The sequence below is a fragment of the Natator depressus genome, chromosome 10 (genome assembly GCF_965152275.1).
Source record: "Natator depressus isolate rNatDep1 chromosome 10, rNatDep2.hap1, whole genome shotgun sequence".
Lineage (NCBI taxonomy): Eukaryota > Metazoa > Chordata > Testudines > Cheloniidae > Natator > Natator depressus.
In genome coordinates, this window is record NC_134243.1 from 35,549,707 (window position 1) to 35,565,879 (window position 16,173).

Consider the following 16,173-nt stretch of genomic DNA (forward strand, 5'->3'; position numbering starts at 1 on the left):
CCTAAGATCTAGTCACTCATGTGGCTGCTCTCTGAGCCTTAACGCAGGTGTTTGGGGTGTGGTGGCATGACTCACAGCATCACATGTGCCAATAAACCCCAGCCCAAAGATCTGAAGCCAAGACCTGGAAAGCGCATTTCATTCTCAGTGCAAGGCTCTTCAGATACGGCAGCACAGGGCTTTGGCTGTCAAGTATGGGGCACAGATGCTGAGACTAAGCCCAGAAGAGACCACTGCAATCGTTTTGGTCTGACCTCCTGTATAACACAGGGCAGAGTATTCCTATTTAAGCCCCGTTATACTAAACACGCTGGGTGTGAGAGCAGAATCCCTGCATTTCATCTCAGACGTTGCCAGCGACAGAGCGCACAGCAGCGGTGCTCACCATCAAGAAGAAGTACCACGGCTGCGGCATGCCATACTCCCCTGGGAAGACGGCCTCCACGTACCAGGCCACCAGGCCATAGAGGACAGAGTCCAACAGCAGCATCCCCAGCACCTGTGCAAAGGTGAAGTTATCATCCACGCTGACTGGCTTCATGAGGTCCTGCCACTGAACGCCGGTCCCTGAAAACACACAAGATGGCGTTTGCATTTGCCAACGTGCAGCTACAGTCAGTAACACATCGTAACACCTCACCCGCAGGCTGGGAGAATATACACAGTGGTGCACGTTCTCCGGGACTGTGAAATAAGGGATCACAATACAAGTTGGCTGCTAGCACACTGTGCACGCATTTGTGGCAGGCAGGGGGATAGAAAACACATCTGAAAGCAAGACACGATAAATATGTTTAGCACATGCCTGTAACTTATTGTGTGATTTAATTTACAAAGATCTGCAAAAATATGTTGGCTAAATACCCAGGTTACTACATAACCTTGTTCTCAGCAGCCTTGTTCTATTCCCACCCCCGAGTATGGCTTCAAAAACTCCACCTGCACTAGGAATCAAATCATTGCTAAAAACGTTATTCTAGAACAGGACCCCCGAGCTGGCAAAGAAAACATTCAGTGCTAGCGTAGATCAGTCCACCCAGCCTCAGTGCCGTGTCCACACTGAAGACATGTACCATTTGGTCTGCCTAACACGCTTGTAAAACCCCTTGTGTCCCCTTAGGAGTGCTTTGAACAGCATCCCTGCCAAATACTGCTTGGGTTAGTGTAATCTTCACATCAGTCTGCACCATTTCCCATCTGGGCTCCCACATGGCCTCCACTGTAGTGTCTAAGCACCTCTCATACATTAGAAATTATAGCCTATGGCACCCTTGCCAGGTACAAATATACAGTCAATCCCCATGTTACAGATGGGGAACTGAGGCACAGATAGGGTAAGTGACAGGAGCTGAACTCGGATCTCCTGATTCCCAAATGGGGCCCTTGATCACAAACCATCCACCCTCTTTTGCACCTTCTGACACTGTACCAAGGAGAGAGATTTGTGTCTTCTCCCCTAAAAATACTACCCATGTCTCAATCTCCCGCTTAGTTTCATCAATTCGCAAAGAGACAGACTGCTTATTAACATGGAAATTAGCAGGGGAAAGATGATCTGGATGCAATTAACGTCAGAAATTACATTCCGCAGAGTAGTATTAACTTTGTAATTAACAAAAGCAAAACCACCAAAGAATCCTAGCTTTGCTGGCCAGATCCAATCTGGACATGAGGTGCTTCCAACAAACTGAAGGCAGCTCCTTCAGAGAGGTATCAGTTATCCAGAACCTCGAAGCCGGTAAGTGTGTGCATTGACAGATCCCCTCCTTTGGATTAGCAAGCCAAGAACTGACTCCTGCTCTCACTTATGCCAATGGCAAGACTCCTTCAATGGTACAGGATCAGAATCAAGTCTCACGGTTCAAAAAAGGAGGCCAGATTAGAGCCTGACTTTTCAGTCTGGCATCAAAGTGCTAACATCCCCAGTCCTGGAACTCTAGAGCTCAGGGCACGTCTCCAGGCTGACTTCCGGGTGCTTGGCTTCCCCAGCTGGGCCTGCATATTACCACAGCAGTGAGAGAGAGAAAATCACTCACCTTTTCCTTCAAACATGCCTATCAGCTGTGCCCCCATGGCCATGGCAACATTGGAGATGAGGCAGGACGACAGCTTCTGACTGTGGGACATCAGGTCGTAGCGAGGTGAGATAAAGAAGTAGGGGATATAGGAGAAAAAGTAAAGGAAACCCCCAGCGGCAGCTGCCACATTTGCTGCAAGTGCAGAGAAGGGGGGGAAAAAAGAAAACAAATTTTCAACAGTGTGGTGACAAACACAAATGGATACCAACACTGCACACTTCCCTAGAGCTTCCATCCAAGTAGATTTAAGTACTTGGCAAAGGCGGGTGTTATCTCCATGACGACGATGGGGAAACAGGCACAGAGCGATTGAATGATTGGCCTAGGCCACACAGTAGGTCAGAGGCTGAGTTGGGACTAGAGGAGAGTCTCCCAACTTCCCTGCACTAACTATCATAGAAGATTAGGATTGGAAGAAACCTCGAGGGCATCTAGTCCAACCCCCTGCTCAAAGCAGGACCAACACCAACTAAATCATCCCAGCCAGGGCTATGTCAAGCCGGGCCTTAAAAATCTCTAAGGATGGAGATTCCACCACCTCTCTAGGTAACCCATTCCAGTGCTTCACCACCCTCCTAGTGAAATAGTGTTTCCTAATATCCAACCTAGACCTCCCCCACTGCAATTTGAGATCATTGCTCCTTGTTCGGTCATCTCCCAACACTGAGAACAGCCAAGCTCCATCCTCTTTGGAACCCCCTTCACGTAGTTGAAGGCTGCTATCAAATCCCCCCTCACTGTTCTCTTTTGCAGACTAAACACGCCCAGTTCCCTCAGCCTCTCCTCGTAGGTCATGTGCCCCAGCCCCCTAATCATTTTCATTGCCCTCCGCCGGACTCTCTCCAATTTGTCCACTTCCCTTCTGTAGTGGGGGGACCAAAACTGGACGCAATACTCCAGATGTGGTCTCACCAGTGCCGAATAGAGGGGAATAATCACTTCCCTCGATCTGCAGGCAATGCTCCTACTAATGCAGCCCAATAGGCCGTTGGCCATCTTGACAACAAGGGCACACTGTTGACTCATATCTAGCTTCTCATCCACTGTAATCCTCAGACCCTTTTCTGCAGAACTGCTGCTTAGCCAGTCGGTCCCCAGCCCGTAGCGGTGCATGGGATTCTTCCACCCTAAGTGCAGGCTCCGCACTTGTCCTTGTTGAACCTCATCAGATTTCTTTTGGCCCAATCCTCTAATTTGTCTAGGTCACTCTGGACCCTATCCCTCCGCTCCAGCGTATCTACCACTCCTCCCAGCTTAGTGTCATCTGCGAACTTGCTGAGGGTGCAATCCACACCATCCTCCAGATCGTGAATATCGGGCTGCACCATGCCGTTTCAGCAGGCTCTGGGAGATCTTAAGGCATGTGCTGGCCCAGTTTGGAAAGGTTTGGCATATAAGCTTCCCGTGCACCACAGCTTTTAATAATAGTGGTGAAAGGGGATGTGCATTGACAGCCCTTACTGAGCATCAAACCAGACAGCCCAAGTGACTGCACGCCCCATGCACAGCCTACCAGTAATGAGAACATGCTTTGGAGCCCTTTCCAGCATCCTACCATACAGAGTGCGGCAGCCAAGGACACCTGCAGCCTCCCAAACTGAAGCCACTGCTCAGTGCATATCTGCGGAGGAGAGCAGGCTTGGTTTTGTAAGTCACACCAGGAGACAGAAGAAACCAAACCCTTCCTCCACCAGATGAGTCCTGCCCTTACCACGTGGGAGGAGCATCAGCAATTCAACACACAGACCCTTCCCATTTGAAAGAGGGATGTTTACAAGCCACGACACTGACACAGATCCCATAGGGAAGAGCTTCCCCTACTGGGTTGTTTCAGAACAAACTGCTCCCTGGGTCTCCTGTGGAAAACTGCTGGAGGGGCTGATGGAATATTTGCCTGCATTCTTCACCCAGCACAAAAATCCAGAGCAACAGCTTCTCTAGCCTGGCTAGAGGTCACCTTCCCACTTGGACTGTTCCCTATACAACAGCAATAAGAGCCATTAGGAGACCAAACAATGGACAAGTGAGACCAGCAGGTATTTCCATTGCAGTTATTGGCATGGAGCAATGCACCTGCTCTGCTGGTTTTATGGCACACTGCTCATCCCTCTGTCCCCAGCGCGCTCGCGCTTAATGCCCAGTGCCAAATGGACAACTGCGCAAAGGTCCCACAACAATCAAACCTTCAGCTGGCTCCCCTGGTAGACCATCAAACTCTCTGTAAAGCACGGGACACAACAGTCCTACACAAATAAATCTTGCTGCCTTCCAAGGCTGGAGGCACTAGGTTAGAGGCGGGATTTCATTCCTTTAGTCACTAGCCAGGGGCCACCCAAGTTCCATTCGGGAGGATACCAGGAAAAAGCCAGGAATTCTAGTCAAATCCCCTGCCCACTCACAAGCAACCAACAGCCCTTTGCTGGGGAAGAGGGGCATGTCACCCCTTGTTTCCCCACAAAGTGCCCACACAGAGAGGGGCATTCAGAGGAGCTAGCCCAAACACTGTGATATTTAGCCCCAAAGAACAATCAGTGCTCATGAGTGCTGTCGAAACTACTCCAGCCCCTGCCCCTTCCACCACATGGTGAAGAGAAACTGCAAAGATGGAGCTGCGGGGCTCTGTATTTATTGGCTCTCAGTGGCTCCTATAGCAAATCTGCTCTGTTTGTAAGTAACAACTTGGCTCTGCAAGATCCATGGGATCTCAGAGTCAAGCTGGGCTCTTTCCTTCACACACATCCCCACTGGTAATAAAGGTTCCGCAGGACAAAATCCCTTAGTGACACCTATGCAGCTCCCCGCATCTTTCAAGGTTTAACCGATTGCCACTTGGTATATCATTCTGTTGATCATTCTCAAGGCAGATGAGACTCTATGTGACTCTCCCAGAGCTGGGCTGGCTCTGCTTGGCTAATGGGAAGATCTTAGTAAAGTCGGCAGCTAGGATCCACACGGGGAGAGGATATGGTGCCATTTCTATATGGGTGTCCATGTTCCAGAGCCAAAGCAGCCTCTCTGACAAACAGCATGAAAGGTTAACAGTATGGGCTCACCTCTGGAGAAGAAGGTGCTGACCATGAAGCTGAAGGAGATGGAGGAGATGGAGAAGACCACCAGGAAGGTGAACACCAGGGTTGGGTCACTGTTGGTGAGTACCGCCCCCTGCTGGCTTACCTACAAACAAAATCCAGGTCATGAGTACTGTTACCCACATGGACACATCTTGCCTGGGAACTGGGACCTGCAATCCTCATGGTGCAGATGGAGGCACAGAATGGGCTCAGTGGTCAAGAGAGATAAAGAAACTGTGTTAAAGATACCAAAAAGAGCTTTCTACCCTACAGTCTGTACCACTGCACTGAGCGTGAGTTATAAGCTGTGATTATCCTAGTGTAGACCAGGCTCTAACGAAGAGTGGCCTTTATGCCCCCAACACTTCAAGGACTCCTGTAGGCTAACCACTGGAATGGCCAGAGTGGATCAGACCCATGGTCCCTCCAGTACAGCACCCATGTTTCTGACCGGCCAGCACCAGCTGCTCCAGCGGAAGGCACAGGAAACCCTTCCCCAGCAGTTCTGGGATAGCCTGCCCATGAGGGAAGTTCCCTCCCATTGGTTAAGGCTGGATACAACCTGAAGCAGGAGGGTTTAGATCACTTCAAAAAACCCTGCGTGATTTAATCCTTTAATAATCAGATGTTCCTGCTAACTATGTGAACGTCCCATCCCTTTCTGAATCCTGCTAAGCTCTTGGCCTCAATGATACCCTGTGGCAAGAAGTTCTACGGGCTGTATGAAAAGCAAGCTATGGTGTCTGCAGAGGGGGATTCAAACATTTACAAAATCGAGTGCAGCAAAGGTCCAGCCTGAAGTAGCAACATGAACTTCCCCGTTCCGAGAAGGGGCAGGCACCCCCCTTACCAGCAATATTGACTTCGAAGTCTTACCCTACAGCTGCCCCTTCCCCCCTGGTTTGGGATAGTGAAGAGAAAAGCTGCCTGGATCGAAGGAGTGGAGAGCGATAGGGAAATATAATTCAGCAGCATCTTTTGAGTCTAAGGGCCTAGGACAGCGCCCTCCCCCTGCAATCTAAAGCCACCTGAAGATGTCTGTCCATGCAAGAAAGCCATCAGCTCCCCCACCGCCATCCCCAGGGTGGTTCTGACGTATACCTTGGAAGCCTGAGCCAGGACACTCACCTTGACACAGAAAAGCACTGTGACGAAGAAGATGGACACCAGGAGGAAGAGGAAGAACATGAGGAACCAGGCGCTCCAGTGCAGCCAGTTACTGAGGCCCATCATTCGCATGTACTCCTGTGGGAGGCCAACACAAGCTGCGCATTACCCTGTGCCGTGGCAGCCAGCCGTTGGCAGGCAGGCAGACAGCTGCCTGCTGAGAGCACCACGATCGGATTTTCCATAGTGGGACAGAAAGAGGCGGCTGATGAGAACCAGGCACCATGTGCTAGAACCAGGCCCAATGTGGGCAAGCACCGTGCAGCTGTCACCCATGTGCAGTTCTATTTTAAATCCTAGCCTGTCTCTGAACAAACCACCACCAGTGACTCTGGATGACACAGGGGTCACGCTGGGGTGGCAAGAAGAGCAAGGTTCCCCTGGAGCACTGGGTGGAGACCCAAACCCATTTGGATAGATAAGGCCAGAAGGGACCATTACAATTATCTGGTCTGACCTCCTGCACAACCCAAGAAAAATCTCACCAACCAAAGAGGAACTGAACCCTGGACCCTCAGAGTAACAATCTGATGCTCTAGTGACTGAGTTACCTGAGCTCATGGTTGCCTAGACACCCGTCTCTTGATATGAAGCAACGCATCGTGCCCAGACGCTTAAAGAACTCCCCCCCCCCCCCAACAAACCTCACTATGCCCCCGAGCCACCAGAACTCACAACTGTTTCTATCTCCCCCAGAACCACACTTTAGGCATCAGACTCAGATGCAAGACAGCAACCCGCCTGCGACTGCCACCAGATCTAAGAGCCTCGCCAAGCAGACAAAGCTGCACGGCAAGGCGGCAGAGCTGAATTCCTGCAGCAGGATCAGCTACCTTCCTCCTTGGAATTCACTAGCCCTCCACAAACCCCCTTTCCTGCCCTCAGCTTTCCTAGCAAGAGTGGGATTTTGTTTACAATTCAGCAGCTTAAAACCTTTAGAATGTATCTGGCATGGGTAAGCAAAGCAGTTAATGCAGAGTTATCTGTGCCTGTGCTTAGAGACTGAGCCCAAACTGATCACAGGCTTTTTAATCCTTCCAATGAGATTGCACTGCATGAAGCTAAGCAAGGCTCTTGCCATTAGTTGTTTTTCCTCCAGGGCTATTTTTTGACATCTCCTTTTGCACACCATTTTCCACCCACTCCCTCGCTTCCCCATCCCTCTCCTCTCCCTTGTTCCACCAGACTCCAGCCCATGTGGAGTGCTCAGGTCTCCCTCCACAGCCCAGGACAGCATCATTTCCCCTTGTGTTCTCCTCACAGCTGGCTACCAGGGGCACAGACAAGAGCAGCCTCCTCCAAGGTGCAGGGCCAGGCTGCTGGGGCAAGCTGGCCAGCAGAGCAGAGCGACCTTGCCGGCTCACCTTCCCAATACACTCCCCTCCCACCGCATGGGAACAGCAGGTGACCACTCAAGCGCCATTCTGTCTTGGAAGCCACGGTCCTGATCTCCCCCAGACTAGAACGCTCTGGCAACAGCGCACGGTGTCACTGCCGCAGCAGCAGCTCAGCCTGCCAGGAAGCCACCAGTGCCCAGGCCATCTGCCTGGCGGTTACCTTCAACTTTTTCTCCTTCTCGTGCACAACGGCACGGACGATGTTGAGCGAGGTATAGGTGAAGCTCAGCATGAGCAGCAGGGGCAGCTGGTTCTGGATGGCCAGTAGGAAGAGGTCATTGACGTATGGTGGGTAGGGGAAGCGCCGAACGGCCACAGTGACCCCCTCCAGCAGGCGGGTGGTAGAGGTGTTGGCATGGTATTGCATGATGGCTCTGTCCACTGCATGCTGCACAGCCAGGAACCCTTCCCGGATGTAACCTGTGAGGAAGCACAGGGCGACGAGTGAGAGGCACTGCAGGAATGGGGCAGCCGGCTGCCCCAATAGGCGAATGCTTCCTGCCGGCAAATGGGTGTGCACTGTGTTATTTGTATTAGCATAATGACTGGGCGCCCAGACATGGAACAGGACCTGATGGTGCTAGGTGCTGTACAAACACACAACCTGCCTCAAAGAGCTTACACTCTAAACCAGGGGTAGGCAAACTACGGCCAGCCAGCCGTTTTAAGCCAGCCCTTGAGCTCCCGCTGGGGAGCGGGGCTTGCCCTGCTCTGGCACTCTGGCCGGGGAGCAGGGTAGGGGGCCGCTCCACACGGCTTGTGGAAGCAGCCCCATGGCCCTGCTCCAGTGCTCCAGCCAGGGAGCAGGGTCGGGTGCAGCTCCCGGAAGCCGCGGCATGGCCCCCCTCTGGTGCTCCAGCCAGGGAGCAGGGTAGGGTGCAGCTCCCGGAAGCCGCAGCATGGCCCCCCTCCGGTGCTCCAGCCAGGGAGCAGGGTCGGGTGCAGCCCCCGGAAGCCGCAGCATGGCCCCCCTCCGGTGCTCCAGCCGGGAAGCAGGGTTGGGGGCCGCTCCACACGGAGCCTTCCCCCGCGCCCCAATACCCTGCCCTGATCCCCCTCCCGCCCTCCGAACCCCTCGCTCCAAGCCCGGAGCATCCTCCTGCACCCCAAACCTCTCATCCCCAGTCCCACCCCAAAGCCCACACCCCCAGTCACAGCCTGCACCCCTTCCCGCGCCCCAATCCCCTGCCCCAGCCCTGATCCCCCTCCCGCCCTCCGAACCCAGCCCAGAGCACCCTCCTATTCCCCAAATTCCTCATCCCCAGCCCCACCCCAGAGTCCACATCCCCAGCTGAGTTTTTACTTCTTTCGATCTTAAAGCTTTTCTGTTGACCTCAGGGCACTAGTCGGAGACTCAGGAGACCCAGGTTTGATTCCTCACCCTGCATGACCCTGACCACCACTAAACTTCTTCGGGCCTCCATTCCCTATCTGTACAAAATGGGGATAATAGCACTGTCCTGCCTGACAGGAAAAATACATTAAAGATTGCCAGCCGCTCAGCTACTGCAGTGATGGGAAACATGTGAGCATCTTTGACAGGCTCTGCAGGATGAAAGACAGCAAAGAGATAGAGATAAACCCCATGCCGTTTCTGCCGCTGCCCAATGGAAACAAAAGGGTGACTGAGGTGAAACTGGCTGGTAGAGGGACTAATTGATGCTAATTGGAACCCTGTCTGGAGAACGCTGCCTCCTTATGAAGCATAATGTGTCAGTGGACATACAGCCACTCCGTGCTGTGGAGCTCACAGTGCCCTCTTCCCAGCGTCAAAGTAACATACAAACCATTAGTTTGCTGAAGAGTTATCAGTGTAAAACCAAGTGAAAACACACACACACACACACACACACACAACACAGAGCCTTTAATGAATGGCACTGATGGGCTCTGTAGGGAACTACACCCACATTCTCTGCCCCACTTGCAGGGACAGAAGCCACGGCCTTGCGGAAGGAGAGTGCCCCGACTCAGCCTGGCTAGTGATTTCAGGGGGAGAAGGACTGCTCCGAAAATCAGCTTTCACGCAGCTCCAGCTAACAGCATTTCATTACAGCTCTCGACGTGCCTCTGCACAGCCCAGAGAGTTGGCCCCCAGGCAAGATACTGGAAAGCGTTTACTTTTCGCTATCCTTGTGGTTTTAGCTGCAAGAGGCAGCATGGAAATCAGAGAGGAGCAAATGGAGCCAAGCTGGGGATACTGAACTCTCCCAGCACTGCACCGCGACCACACATGGCACATTAAAGCGCTGCTGTGGCAGCACTTTAGTGTTGCCAGCGTAAACTAGCCCTTACTGAACATCAACATTAATGGTCCAGTGAGCTTCTTGTCCAGCTCTTTTAAAACTCTTGGATGCAAGTTATCTGGGCCTGCCAATTTAAAAATGTCTAACTTTAGTAGATGTTTTGTTTTATACTTTGTGGTACAACAGTCTGCAAGCCAGCGAGACTGTCCTCTCTAAAATAACCCAACTAGCCTCAAATACCTCATGCCTTTTTAGTACCTCTGCTCCAGTAAACTGGAACCACCTGGCAAATGTGCCGTCAGTGATCATCATGCGCTGGCAGACAAGCATCTGGATGCAGACATTCCCTTATTCTCTGTAAGAAGGGGCTGTAAGTTTTATTCCCTGGCTCAGACCTGGTAGGAGGAGATTTGGGCCTCTGATATACACAGGTGATTTCTGAGGCAAGGGGGTGACCAGATATGCTGTGCTGCTCGGCACAATGGCTTCACTGTGCTCGTTCCATTTCTGTTTCCCTCTTGCTACACCACTGTACCTGCCATGTCTTGTACCTACAGAGGTATGTGCCCCTCCCTAGTATGATGTATGTTGAAAGAGAATTACAGCCTTGTCCATCATCACTGTGATCGTCTCTCCGTGCTGTTTCAGTGGTTTAACTCCACAACTGACTTAAAGTGGGGAGGTCAGCAACTCTTCTGGCGGTCCGCACAATAACGGTCCACGCTTTCCCTATGGAACTGGGGGGAGCCGTGCCTCTGCCCAGAACCAAATTGCGACGTGTGCAGCAATTCAGCCCAGCTCCCATCTTCGGGCAAGTTCAGTATCCCCAGCTTGGCTTCATTTGCTCCTCTCTGATTTCCATGCTGCCTCTCGCAGCCAAAACCACAAGGGTAGCGAAAAGTAAAGGCTTTCCAGTATCTGGCCTAGGGGCCAAAGCTCTGAGTGAGAAAGTTGCAGCTCTGTTAATTGCCAGTGCAGACAAGGCCTTAGTCTTGGAACACAGAGAAAGTTCCAGAAGATTGCAAAAAAGCTATTGTGCCAGTACTTAAAAAGGATAAACGGGACAACCCAGCTAACTATGGGCCTGTCAGTCTGATATCAATCCGAGGAAAGATAATGGAGTGAAAGATACAGGACCTGGTTAATAAAGAATTAAAGGAGGATAATGTAATTAGTGCCAATTAATATGCATTTATAAAAAAACAGTTCCTGTCAAACTAACTTGACTTTTTTAGGAGATTACAAGTTTGGTTGATAAAGGTGGTAGTAGTGTTGATGTAATAGACTTCTGTAAGGCATTTGACTTATTACTGCATGACATTTTGATTAAAAACTAGACAGATATAAAATGAACATGGCACACTTATATGGACTGAAGACTGGCTGGCTGGCAGGTCTCAAAATGTAACTGTAAATGGGGAATCAAACAAGTGTTTCTCTAGTGGGGTCCAGCAATCTGGATCACTTGGTAAACTGGGCTCAAGCAAACAATGTGCATTTTAATAGGATTAAATGTGAGTGTGTACATACAGGAACAATGAACGTAGGCCACATGTACAGGACGGGGAACTATCCCTGGAAGCAGGGACTCTGAAAAAGATTTGGGGGTCATGATGGATAATCAGTGGAACATCAGCGCCCAGTGCGATGCTGTGGAGAAACGGGCTAATGCCATCCTGGGATCCATAAACAGGAGAATTTCAAGTAGGAGCAGAGAGGTTATTTGACCTCTGTATATGGCGCTGGTGCGACCACTGCTGGAATCCTGGGTCCAGTTCTGGGGCCCACAGTTCCAGAAGGATTTTAATAAATTGGAGAGGGGTCAGAGAAGAGCCATGAGAATGATTAAAGGATTAGAAAACCTGCCTTATAGTGATAGATAGAGCCCTTGAGTCTATTTAGCTTAACAAAGAGAAGGTTAAGGGGTGACTCGATCACAGTCTCTAAGTGCCTACATGGGGAATAAATATTTGATAATACGTGCTTCAGTCTAACAGAAAAAGCTATTACATGATTCAAAGGCTGGAAGTTGAAGCTAGACAAATTCAGACAGGAAATAAGCTCTAAATTGTTAACAATGAGGGTAATTAACCATTGGAGCAATTTACCGAGGGTTGTGGTGGATTCTCCAGCACTGACAGTTTTTAAATGAAGATGGGATGTTTTTCTAAAAGCTCTGCTCTGGAAATTGTTTCGGGGCAAGTCTCTGGCCCGTGCTGTGCAGGAGGTCAGCCTAGATGATCACAATGGTCCCTTCTGGCCTTGGAATCTATGAACCCCAGAGAGATGCTGCTCACCTGGAGTCCCTCCATCAGGGAACTTGGCTTCTCTGGGGCCCGGTAACTGGAAAAGTGGGAACAGGTAGCTGGTGTGCCAGTCACGGTCAAGGTTGGGGTTCAAGCCTGTCTGCTCGTTCCGGGGGGCATTCCGAGGGCTATATTTGAAGCGCAGCTGATAATTAACCTACAAGGCAACAGAACGAGAAGGGCATTGGAGTCAGAAAAAAATTAGGGGATTGTAGAGGAGGCAACAGAAAATCAGAGCACGACAGAGCGCACCAGTGAGGAGAAAAGGGAGGTGCCACTCGGAGCACCCCAAAAGACCATTGTGAGGGGGTCTTCCTCCAAAAGCATCACTACAGGCCTGCTATCTCTGGCCTGGACAGGTGAAAGGATACCAGTCCCCCCATTCTGCATTTAGCACTGGGGGCGCTGTGCCGGGGAGGTGCTGTCTTTCATATAGGTATCTGGGTACTTTGATGGCCCCCATCACTATGGTAACCTCGGTACTCTCCTCTGCCACCGTGGCACTAGGAAGTGCTCATGGCTCCTGGAGCTAGCCCAACATGGAAGTGTGAGCCGCTCGGTGCATTGTAACATTGTAACCAGGACACCCTCTCTCTCATGTCACGTTGGGGCGGCCGTGGGGGTCACCTCACAGCTCCGAGGAGCGCCGGCCTTTTTGATGGGGGAGGATGCTCACTTCTGAAAGGGCCTGGCCTGCAGATTCACTTACCTGCAGCGGCAAGGGGTCCTTGCTCTGATTGAAGCAATGTTTGAAAACGAGGGCGGCCAGCACATTACCCGAGCGGTTATCAAACTTCACGTAGTCCTCAAACTCCCTCTCCGAAGGGAACCCCTGAGCTGCAGAGGAGGGAAATCCATGCAGTGAGCTGCCTATGATGGGGGTGGGCTCCGCGGCTGTGAGGGGGCGCACTGGGATGTTTCCGAGCCAAGGGCTTTTGAGTTTCAGTCCTAACAGGCTGCATGGGGAGCATGGTGGGTAGGGGGACGATTTCAGAGCTCTGCTTTGATCAGAGACATTGGCTCCATCTCCCACTTGAAGGCAGCTCCCAGTATGATGCCCCATCCCCATCCATGCCAGAAGTGCCAGCTCCTGGTACCTAGGGGTTATGTTCTTCTCCTGTCACAAGAAAGGAAGCTCACCCTGCCCCCCAATACTTAAAGAAAAAAACAACGGGAGAGTTTGGTTCATGCATAAGAAAGCCCAGCCAGACTCAGACTCTTCTTAGGCAAGGCCTACCAACGGTTCTACCAACTCTGCCCCTCCTTTTGTGGCCAACAATGTCAGGACCCTCCCCAGAGCAGGCTCACCAAACCCATCACATGACAATGTGATTCTGGTCTGGGACAGCTCTTCTAGGGCTAGAAGGGCTCCCTCCAACAAGGCTCAGCCAGGGTAGGGAGTGAGAAACTTTGCACTGCTGCTGGCAAGCTGTAGCTAGTGCGTAGCTATCCAGAGAACTTCACTCGCCTGGGTGGAATCTGGCACCTTTTACTGGCATTAAACTAACTCAAGACCAGAACAAATCAAATGTTGGCTAAGGTGGAAGGTCTGGTACTGATCTCATCGAGTTTATGCTGTTAAAGGGATGCTGCAAACTTGGAAGCCTAAGCAATATGAAAAGGGAGTTAAAAAGCAATTTCGGGATCCAGTCTTGAATCTCCCTGACAATTCCTATGGTTGCAAAACCCCATTCCCCTATTTTTAAAGGTTTTTCTCTCCAGTGCTGGGTGAAAGACCCGTGCAAACTACAGGGAGATACAGATCATTAGAGCTGATGGAAAAGGGAATTTCCATTCCGTGGGAAATTCCAACATTCACTTGTTTGCCAAATTGGAAAGAAAAGAAAATGTTCCACAAAATGAAACTTCCAAAATATTTCAGAAACACTCAAAATGACAACAAAATATTCCAATAAAGGTCAGAACATGTCACAACAGAACACAGGAGTGAAAATGAGGCCGTTCCGTAATTTTCCATTGAAAATTTTGACAAAAAGTGAAATATTCCCGCAAAACATTTCCATTTAGCTGAATCAGCATTTTCCAACAGAAAATGTTTTCAGCTGGTTCTCCCTATCATAAAGGGAAACCAGAGAAACTGACTAGACAAAGAGCTGTCAAATGCACAAAATAAACAAGCAGCATAAAGGAGATTGCTAGTTTTTCTAATCTCCTTCTGTTAGTCTCTCTCAGGTACTACTTTGACAGGAGGTGAAAACTTCCAGACAGAAGTCTGGTTTTTAAGTGACTACTTTAATTACAATAGCAGAAGGCACAGCTCTTAAGATGAAGCCAGCCACATCACTGTCACCTGATGCCTGCACCGGATTTTGAACTCTGGACACTAGAAATGTTTAACTGAGAGCAATTTCCATTCCCTTCTGAAGCTGCATCCAGGACACTTAAAACAGCCTCATCACAGATCCCAATTCAGCAAAGCACTTACGCACATGCTTAGCTTTAAAAGCATTTAGGATAATCCCATCTCTCTTCAGCAAAGCGAACGTGCTTAAATGCTTTTCTGCATAAGGCCATATGAAACGCGTGCCCATACACATGTACACACCAGTTTCTACACTTAAAAGACCTCCCTCCCCTCCAGGAACCCTCAGCCCATTCTAACCTTTGATATTGATGTGCAACGCCTTTTCCACCGCCTCCGCGATGCTCTTCACAGCAGTGCTGTTGGAGGGGATGTAAGCTAGCTCCCAGGGGTTGAGCTTCCGGCGATGGAAAAACCATGGCAGCTCGTCCACTGACTGGCTGGGGTAGATGGTGGCATTGGGGTGGCTGATCGAATGCACTCTGTTGCGGAGCGCAATGAGGATTGCGGCAAACAGCAACGGCAAGCACATTTCTATGATCGTTACCAAAATCTGTCGCTTCTGCAGGAGAAATGAGGGAAAACCAGTTAGATTGGGAGGCAGGGGATCAATTTAGCACTGCGAGGGAAATTACTGCTCACATACACCAGTACTACACATAGTGAGTCCACTGCATTTCACTGTAGTCATAGCCAAAGGCAAAAGTGATGACCATTATTTGCATCGCATTGGCAGAGGGACCCCAATCAAGCCAAGACCCAATTGTGCTAGATGCTGAACAGGCAAAGGGAAGAGACAATCCCGGCCTCCAAGATCTTGTCATCAGGGTTTTGTGGCATGAAGCACAGGGTGAACAAGCCAAAAAGGCCTGGGCAGTTAATAGCGAAACAAGCCAGTTTGAATGAGGTTCAACAAGGATAAGTGCAGGGTCCTGCACTTAGGACGGAAGAACTCAATGCACCGCTACAGACTAAGGACCGAATAGCTAGGCAGCAGTTCTGCAGAAAAGGGGTGACAGTGGACGAGAAGCTGGATGAGTCAACAGTGTGCCCTTGTTGCCAAGAAGGCCAATGGCATTTTGGGATGTATAAGTAGGGGCTTAGCCAGCAGATCGAGGGACGTGATCGTTCCCCTCTATTCGACATTGGTGAGGCCTCATCTGGAGTACTGTGTCCAGTTTTGGGCCCCACACTACAAGAAGGATGTGGATAAATTGGAGAGAGTCCAGCGAAGGGCAACAAAAATGATTAGGGGTCTGGAACACATGACTTATGAGGAGAGGCTGAGGGAACTGGGATTGTTTAGTCTGCAGAAGAGAAGAATGAGGGGGGGATTTGATAGCTGCTTTCAACTACCTGAGAGGTAGTTCCAAAGAGGATGGTTCTAGACTATTCTCAGTGGTAGAAGAGGACAAGGAGTAATGGTCTCAAGTTGCAGTGGGGGAGGTTTAGGTTGGATATTAGGAAAAACTTTTTCACTAGGAGGGTGGTGAAACACAGGAATGCGTTACCTAGGGAGGTGGTAGAATCTCCTTCCTTAGAAGTTTTTAAGGTCAGGCTTGACAAAGCCCTGGCTGGGATGATT

The 16,173-nt window shown here is 50.5% G+C and overlaps 1 protein-coding gene across 1 annotated transcript in view; it reads right to left on the reverse strand.

Annotated features, from left to right (window-relative positions):
• Positions 1-16,173, reverse strand: part of ABCA3 (ATP binding cassette subfamily A member 3) — an 86,091-nt gene that overhangs the window by 39,215 nt on the left and 30,703 nt on the right. The window contains exons 3-10 of the mRNA XM_074965726.1: positions 14,889-15,150; positions 12,975-13,102; positions 12,257-12,422; positions 7,874-8,133; positions 6,278-6,394; positions 5,132-5,252; positions 2,037-2,210; positions 386-567 (exon numbers count right to left, since the gene is read on the reverse strand). Coding sequence (XP_074821827.1) covers positions 386-567; positions 2,037-2,210; positions 5,132-5,252; positions 6,278-6,394; positions 7,874-8,133; positions 12,257-12,422; positions 12,975-13,102; positions 14,889-15,150 — 1,410 coding nt within the window. The remainder of the gene's footprint in view (positions 1-385; positions 568-2,036; positions 2,211-5,131; positions 5,253-6,277; positions 6,395-7,873; positions 8,134-12,256; positions 12,423-12,974; positions 13,103-14,888; positions 15,151-16,173) is intronic.